We start from the raw sequence: 8,902 nt of genomic DNA on the forward strand, positions 1-8,902 counted from the left end.
GTGAACAAATAATGTAAATCACGATTAAAATATATTTTTTGATGATGCGGGAGATATCTTTATTAAAATTAACTTTGGGGGAAAGATAATTGAATAAATAAATAAACGATCACTTCTGGTCAAGAATAAAAGAAATTAAAAGTTCCGGAAAGAGTTTCAAAATCACTCCCGGTGATGTTAAATACAAAATAAACACTTCCTGTCATGAAAAAAATCACCTTCGGAAGTATAAAATTAACTTTGGGAAAAAAATAATTGAATAAATAAATAAACACTTCCGGTCATGATCTCCCGGCATGCATCATTCCCCATGAAAAAAAACTGCAACAAAACAAAAAACGGAAGCAAAATGGTCATAGCCAACGACACGGATTCACAATTGACAAGGTATTGTGTTGTTTTTGTTGTTTCCTATTCTCTCATGTGCACGCGTTACGTAATATTCACAAGATAGAAATAAAACCCAATCGTGTTTATACACCGCACAGCGGTTAACAACAACCGGAAGCAAAAAGTCATAGCTAACGCCACGGATTCCAAATAACCAGGGGTATTGTGTTGTTGTTGTTATTTCCTATTCTCTCATGTGCACGCGTTAAGTATTAAGCTCACTTCGTTCGCTATAAAACATTTTTAGCCTTTTATATTTATACATTTTCTGCCAAAGGTGCAAAAGTTTCAAAACCCGAAATGTAAACGTTGGCATTTATTTTCAAAATTTCGTGCGCGCGCCAAAATGCCGAGTCATCTTTAACCAAACTGCGCAGTAGTCCGGTCATGGCGTCTGAGCAGTGGTCAGCGTGGTTCAGATTGACTGTGGTTTCTGGGGCGAAGGTGATTGTTAAGAAGTATGTCGGCGGTATAAATTCGAGTGACTATTGGTGATTTAATCACGCAACATCTTGACAACGAATATTCTGGCCGAACGATTACATCAATTCAGTGCATCAGCAGGGATGATTCGCAGGCTCCTCTCGATCGTGCCGATATCTAACATAATCACCGGCGGACATAGGGCTGCAGGCTGTGGGGCGAGGCCACGGATCCCGGATGAGGGGATAAGTGATAAATTATGCGACATGCTTCGGGCTTTCTGATTAATATATCAATGAGTACATTCCATAATTAATGAATTAATAATTAATGAATCTGGCATACAAAATGTTTTTTCAGACCTGACATGTTACTTTGTGCAGTGTCACGAAACTTCTGTGGAATTAATAATTAATGAATTAATAATTAATGAATCTGGCATACAAAATGTTTTTTCATACCTGACATGTTACTTTGTGCAGTGTCACAAAACTTCTGTGGAATTAATAATTAATGAATTTGCTCGCTCTAACGATTTTTCAAACCTCAATATCTCTATAAATACTTGACCAATTTTCATTCTGAAAGTTGCATTATAATCAGTGAAGAATAATCTACAGGATTATCATAATCTCCAAGAGTTAAGCCTATTTTTTCGTTTTTTTTTTTTCTACAACCGGAAGTGAAATGTCCCCAGAGAGTGGACGGACCGGAAAACCACGTATTGCACTGACTGGTTATTCTGATGTGTTAATCCGGGTACTAAATGGACAATACATATTTATTAATTATGTCATTAGTAGTATTATCCTAGTGTATATCTGTGAACTATTTCAATCTAAACGGTTAGTTTAGACTGTTTCGCGGTTACCTGAACTGAACATTGAGAACTTGTGGTATTATAGAGATGACCGTCACCCCCACACGGGGGTAATTTTCACAATTGCCATCAATTTTGACAGAGCAAAACAATCGAATACTTTGTTACATTATTCCTTGCTTTTTCACCCTCTTCTCCAAACTCTCTCCTCAGCCAGTGTACCCCATGATGAAGTGGCACCCACAATATATCTGGGTCGTGTTGTTCGACCCTTACGCAGTGTTGATCCTCAGCAGTCTGAGTATCAAGGCCTAATCGAGATCACGGAAGATGGTGAGGAGTCGTGGTGTTGGTCTTAGCTCATGGATTTTGACTCAAAACTTGAGGGTTCTTGAATTTCAATTTGAGCTAAAGCCTTTTGCTTTTCATTTTGCGATCTTTTCCTTTCGTTTTCCTTTTTTCTCATAATCCCACACCAATTGTTGACGCTTGCGTTCTTTCGTAGGATCCCTTAAGGGTGAAAAGTTTCCATATGGCGTGCTGGGCCTGGCCACTCGCGCCGACATCGTGCAGCGAGGTGAGAGTGTAAAGCTGCAGCTGTGTACTACAGCGAGTGGCGGCATAACGATGGCCACAAACATCACGCCAATGCGTACGGTGGAGAAGGCGCTCGTAGATTCAGTCAAGGGCGAGGTGAGATCTGCTTGACAATCCCGTAATGCTGGGAGATATTGAAAATTTTGCATGATTCTTGTAAATCCCACGGATAAATCTTATTTGGAATAATCGTTATTTTGATGCTATGTCTGTTGGTGTTTAACTCTTTGTGTACAGACAGGACTTTAGTCCCTTCCACTGTGTTTTTACAGGAAACGGTTATTTCCTTCAACTGCCTGTTGGAACTTTTCAGTCGACAGATGTGTTTTTGTTTGTTTTTGTTTTTCCTAAGTCGAGGCTCATGGAAGAACAGAACAAAGGGAACAGTAGGAAGAGAGTGGAAACACCAACAGCATGGTTGAAGGACAAAATACATGGAGACCTGGACAAATGAGGGGTAGGGGAGGATGCAAGGTGGACAAGATGGATCCAGGAACAAACTCGAAATGTGGAAGGATGTGGGCCTGGGGTTCGGGGGTTGACAGGAGGGTGGGGGATCCTGAGATCCGAGCTTATGATCCTGAGTTCAAATCCCACTCAGCTGTTGAATTAATACAAGGTGGGGTTGACTGCCTGTTATCCTGAGGTTGGCAAAACAAGTGCCAGCTTGCTGGTATCCGGTGTCGGAGTGGTGACCTGTCCAGGATTGTGCCCATTAGCCAAGGAGACTGCTTAGGCAGCACCAACACACAGAGTATGGTCCCAATGGATGGATTGAAGGGGGGTGGGGGTAGAAAAGATCATGGTTTTGGAGGGGGATGACCTGAGATGGTAGTGAATGGCTGTCTTGAAAATTTGGAGGGAGGAATGAGGTTGAGAATGTGGGAGTTGGTTTGACAGGTGGGGCAAAAAAGGAACAAATGAGTGGAGGGAGCAGTGACTGGATTTTGGGAGTTTCACCAGAAGGGGGTTGCTGCTGAACTGTGTCCACCTTGGATAAACCTGGGGAGGACATGGCATGGAAAAAGCAGAAGGTGCATGACCAGAAAGGAGGTGGTGGAAGACAGAGACCACCAACCTACCTGTCTGTGATGGGAAATTGATAAGAATTTGTTCATGGTGCCAGTGATAGCTTGCCTATTCTTCGCAAAGGACACTGTGGGATCTTTAATGTCCATTGGAGGGAAGGCCAAACACTTTGATGAACTGCCCTGCCTGTGGGATGGCACTGGGATGACGGTTTATAGCTGGGTCGGGATTCAAACCCAGGCTAGACAGCTTAGAGGTGAGTGTGCATGCTTCAAGGCTATCATGTCACCCTGTCTTCTAACAACCTCGTCACATTATTTTGAGTCATCTATTTTTATGTGTGCAAAAAGGTGGAATTTTAACCTCCACTACTCACCTCCTCTTGCCTGGTGTTGGCTTAGCGGTTGAGGTGGCTGGCTTGGGACCTTAGAGTCCTGAGTTCAAGCCCCTGTTTTACTGTTGAATTAACACCAGGTGGGTTGACTCATCCTGTCACCCTGCCGAGGTCGGCAAAATGAGTACCGGTGTGCTGGGGTAATAACCATTCGGGGTAACCTGTGTCGGAGTGATGACCCATCCAGGACTGTACTTGCCAATGAAACTACCTCAGCAGCCCTATTGGCCTTTCTGGCATGAAAGGAATGGTATTGTCATTATTTCCCACCTCCTCTCAAAGCACGATGCATTTCTTTCTTTCCATTACTCGTGTCTCCTCCAAGCTTTCTTTGTGTTCTTTCCCCCTCTGCCTCATTTCCTGCCATCCATTCTTTCCTCCATTCGTTTCTGCTTTCTCTTTATTTTCCGAACTGATACACCCCCTCCCCCAACCTTCCACCCCAGGTATGTGTACATAATATATATAAATGATCCATTTATGACATAACTAGCAAATACAACCCATCGCTTTGCTGACTGAGACAATGGGGGGGGGGGGAAGAGGGAGAAAGAGAGAGGGAGAGAGAAGGCAGGTGTAAGGAGAGAGGGGGAGGAGGAGAAAGAGAGAGAGAGAGAGAGAGGGGGAGGGGAGAAAGAGAGAGAGAGGGGGAGGGGAGAAAGAGAGAGAGAGAGGGGGAAGGGGAGAAAGAGAGAGAGAGGGGAGGGAGGGGAGAGAGAGAGAGAGAGGAGGGGAGGGAGAGAAAGAGAGAGGGGGAGGGGGAGAAAGAGAGAGAGAGAGAAGGCAGGTGTAAGGAGAGAGGGGGGAGGGAGGATGAAGTGGGGGAGGAGGTGGGGAGAGCGACACCTCACCAAACATTGCTATTCTCGATGGGAGGGAGGGGTTGTGAGAGACACACACACACACACTAACAGGTGTGGGAGGAGAGTGCTGCATTTTATAAGGAGGGGACAGAGTGAGAGAGATAGGTGGGGTAGAGGAGGAGGAAAAAAAAAAAACAGGTGAGAAGTGGGGTTAGCAAAGAGAATCGTATGTGATACTTAATGATCGAATACAAAATAAAAAACCTGTCAGAACAGCTGTTCACAACGACACAACAGAGTTTGTAAAGTATTCCGCTGGTACATCTGCAAAAACTTTGATATTCTATTTCCAGAAAATTTGTGGGAAAATGAACCAAAAGCAAACACTGAAAACATTGAAGTACCGCTCACGTATGACCTTATGATCCCATCGAGTGTGTACATTGAACACAAAGCATTGTGACCAGATATCGTACTTCGGTGCAAAAAAATAGAGAAGGCATTGCTAATTGATCTGTTAATACCGGTGATTTTGGACTAACGATGTAGAAATCAAGAAAATGATCAAATACCAAGACCTCTAGCATGAAGTGAAAAGATCCTGGAAGCTGAAGAATACCAAAGTTGGACTAGTGATGATGAAAAACCTCATGGGAATGTGACAAAGAACCTCGGAGATATTAAAAACCATCCCTGAGAAAATCACTCCTACATCAAATCAAACGGGGGAAATGGGAAAAATCAAACGAACTACAGTTGGAAGCTGCCCAGGGCTCAGTAACGATAGTGAAGAGAGCCCCTGGCACAAAACTGAGAACAGAGAACTTCACAGCTTGGTCCATGAATCGTGACCCCTTACCAAAATGAAGGTGGATACGTTGAGCCCACGCTGGGGGGGGGGACTCTATTCCATATTCTGAAACCCCATATGTAGATACCAGTCATTGACACACACACACACACACACACACACACACACACACACACACACACACACACACACACACACACACACACACACACACACACACACACACACACACTCTCGTTGCCTATTATTAGTACAGATTAATCTACTTGGTGCAATTTATTTTGTTTCAAAACTAACCTGTACTTTTCATCTTTTTAAATTATAGTTTAAATGTCTCTCTCTCCAGGGCATCGAGGGCTATTTTCACTCTGCGTTATTCTATTGTGGATGATTTGATATGACAGTTTAGTGAAGTAGTAAAGTTTCACAACATAAATCATCTCACAATTCGGACCATACTTCCTTCCATACCCTTGTCGACTATTTTGTGTTCTTCACACCTTAGTTTTTGCTTGTTTTCTGTCCTCTTGCCTTCGTCTAGTTTGGTTTCCTGGCGTTTGAGGTTTCAGAAGGCAAGAAGCTGTTTTTCCACCAGAGCGAAGTGCAAGGTGGGCACGAGCTACAGCCGGGCGACGAGGTTGAATTCTCTGTTGTGCAGAATCCCAAATCTGGGAAGGCCAGCGCATGCTCCATCCGTCGCATTAAGTACGTACAGATCCAAGTGTGTGAATGTTGGACTTGTTCTGTTATTATAGTGCATTCTGTTTCCCACTGGAATATCCCTTCTTCTTGTTTGCTCACGCAGTGAGGCAGCGAATGTGGCTCCAGCGCCTCGTCCCGAACGTTTGGTTAATCGCCTGCGCAGCCTCACGCTAGACGATTCCAACGCTCCTCGGCTTGTCATCACCCGAAATCCACGTGGCCCCGATGGCACGCGAGTGAGTTACCATGCCAACGAGTCGTGCAGCCATGTTCTTATGATTGACTGTGTGCTCTGCTCTGTGTGAAAGGTTCACCAATGTCACCTTCCTGGTCCTGATCTGTTTCAGGGCTTTACAGTGGAACGGCAACTTTTGCAAGATCGCTCTGACTGAGAATCTTCTTCACTATTGGGCTCATCTTCGATCTTGTCCCCGATTTGATCTCCTTCCAATCTCATTGACCTTGACACTTTTCGTATGCTTGTTTTTGTTATTAAATAAGACAAGTGGTCACTGGCACTGGGAAGATGGGGAGGGGTGGATTGCAAAACAAAATTTTCTTCCTCGTAGGCTCACAACAAAACGGGATCATGCAAAATTGAAATGAGTTCAGCCACAATTCAAAGGTTTGGCTCACCGTTTGTTCCCTGCTCGCTGTTGTCACCATCTCAAAACTAAGAATCTTGTTTCGACGGAATGCGTGCTTGAGAATCTTACCTGAAAATATTTCCCTGATCTTTAGCTGCCTGAAACCAGAACCCTTTTCCACCTTGAGGCACACTCAGTGGGATCTCAGGTGTTGCTCGGGGTGCAGGTGTTCTGTTTTTTTGCTGCATATCTAACATGTGTGACTTGACCATGGTATTTTTTTTTTCTTTTGGCATCTTGAAATTACTACTCGCAAAAAAAAAAATGAGGGTGAATCAATATCATTCGATTCATTTTGGATCTTGGAAATGCTTGCCTTGATCCTTGAGGGGTTTGAGTTATCACGAAAGAGAAAAAATGACAATTACTCTGAAATTGTATTCTTTCTCCCCCTCCCCCCTCCCACCCCATGCTCTCCTTCTCCCCTTTCCCTCCAACGTGTAATTTGGCCAAGATGAATAGTGCTTTTCTTTCATTTGAAAAAACAAACAAACTTCCCTGTATGAGGGAAGTTTTTATTTTTAAAATTGCAGAAGTTGCTTTAACCCCATGACCTGACTGCTGGACCCGTGCCCCTCTTTGTTGCCAATCAACTTCAATGCACCAGTGTTAACCGCAGTGACGAGACATTGACTTGCTTGTTGATCTTGTTGCATTCTCCTACTTTGCCTGACATTCAAATCTTGTTGAAAGCTTTATTTTTGCATTTTGTGACCACAGGAAAGTTTATTTGGTGAGCGAGTAGGTCGATAGGAATTGAAGAGTAATATTTCTCAGTATTCTTGAGGAATTGTCACGACTGCAAATCTGCTCATGCAAACTGCGCAAGGTCTCCTCGTGCACTTTTCCGCTGTGTGGCCAGTGTGGTGGCAGTTTGAGTATTGTTTAGTGCATGCTGCAGTTAGCTTTCCTGTTTTTCCTTTATTTCTTCCTTCCTTCGAGGTGGGCAGTGGAGTTGATGGAGGGGTGAATCCGGTAAGCTGGTGTGCGCCATTGTAAACATGCAACAAGTGAAATAAACAAGCAACAAACAGGAATCTACATCTCTCGGTGCTCAAATATTTTTTCTGTTAAGTTTGTTTAATCACCATGGTCCCGCAGTCGTTGCCATCCTCAGTTGCTCTCAGTGGCTGGTGGAGCAGGTAAAGAGACCAAAAGTAACTAGTTTTTGGATAGCAGTGCTGCTTGTTTAGGATTTCTATTTTGTGGGTGGGGGGAGGGTAATCCCGATGAAGGCAGCATTTTATAATTCCCATCAACTACTAAGTGTGTATTAGCACTGCTCAAGTTTGCATACCAGGTTGGGCAAGTCAGACATCTGGCCTCCTCTGAAGTTATTAGTGAGCCAGCTGGGTTTTTGTTGACCATTAGATAACGTGATGATTCTCCTCTGACTCGGTCAATTTCCAGGAACCCACAGCTCCCTTCACAAATGCAATCTACCTCTCTGTTCCTAATGATTGACCTGGAAGGAATGCTGAGTTTTCTCATGAAATTCCAAGGTGTAAAAGCTGGGCCTTGGTCGTTTTGACAATCCATCTCTTTTGGAGAAAAAACGTTGAATCTCCTCAAACACTTTTGCACCTTAATTCTGGGCATAAATGAAGAGCTTGGAGTTTATTAATCAACTGCAGTCATACACCTCATATAAATTGCATTAACATGTTTTTTTTTTTTTCTCGAATCCACTTTTCTGTGCACAAACTTACACTCCAGTACTTTGAACTTGGCTAATAGCGATGAACTCAATCAAGCTCTCTTTCTCCCGTTCTGCTGGTCCCACCCTGTGGAATCCAGCTGCTGTGGCAAGCTCCTCGATGCGCTTTGCAAACAGCAGGCTGGTTTCTGGCCTCACATCAAGCAAAAACCTGCAGCACAGATCAAATTCGCATAATGTGCAACAGTACATTAGATCAGTCATTAAGCCAACTCGTCTTGGGCCTCCAGCCGATCAAACACACATCTCAACACCCTACAGACAATTCAAAAACAAAGCTCATCGTATTGCCACAGGTTGCACATTAACACCACCTATCGAGCACCTACACACAGAGGTAAAAATGCTAAAAATCAGACCACTTGGGCATAAAATGTGCACAGTTCCTTGCAACAGTGAGTTCACCTTTTCACCCATAGCTCTTACATCTTGCAGTTTACAGCTCTTACACTTCTTACTTAACACCCATGCAACACCCATAGCTCTTGCACTACAAACAGCCAACCCGAATCACCCTTGCCACTACATGTGCAACAACCCACAGGCCCCTAGACACATTAAAGCGACAA

General features: G+C 43.8%; 2 protein-coding genes across 12 annotated transcripts in view; one reads left to right on the forward strand and one right to left on the reverse strand.

The window, feature by feature from the left end:
- Window positions 1-7,653, forward strand: part of CSDE1 (cold shock domain containing E1) — a 53,078-nt gene extending 45,425 nt beyond the window's left edge. For all 7 annotated transcript variants that reach the window (XM_085875155.1, XM_085875159.1, XM_085875162.1 and 4 more), the window contains 5 exons: window positions 1,847-1,966; window positions 2,139-2,326; window positions 5,809-5,972; window positions 6,073-6,205; window positions 6,317-7,653. In XM_085875155.1, coding sequence (XP_085731281.1) covers window positions 1,847-1,966; window positions 2,139-2,326; window positions 5,809-5,972; window positions 6,073-6,205; window positions 6,317-6,361 — 650 coding nt within the window. In that variant the 3' untranslated portion in view covers window positions 6,362-7,653. The remainder of the gene's footprint in view (window positions 1-1,846; window positions 1,967-2,138; window positions 2,327-5,808; window positions 5,973-6,072; window positions 6,206-6,316) is intronic.
- A 151-nt stretch (window positions 7,654-7,804) lies between these two features.
- The window catches only part of DNAAF3 (dynein axonemal assembly factor 3), a 38,125-nt gene continuing 37,027 nt past the window's right edge, over window positions 7,805-8,902 (reverse strand). The window contains exon 9 of one of the 5 annotated variants that reach the window (XM_085875166.1): window positions 7,805-8,484. In XM_085875166.1, the coding sequence (XP_085731292.1) occupies window positions 8,322-8,484 (163 nt within the window). In that variant the 3' untranslated portion in view covers window positions 7,805-8,321. The remainder of the gene's footprint in view (window positions 8,485-8,902) is intronic. The other 4 variants (XM_085875165.1, XM_085875164.1, XM_085875167.1 and 1 more) reach the window with 4 other exon arrangements.

Source organism: Eptatretus burgeri, chromosome 3 (assembly GCF_056783735.1).
Source record: "Eptatretus burgeri isolate ZD-2024b chromosome 3, Ebu_testis_v1, whole genome shotgun sequence".
Taxonomy (NCBI): Eukaryota; Metazoa; Chordata; class Myxini; order Myxiniformes; family Myxinidae; genus Eptatretus; species Eptatretus burgeri.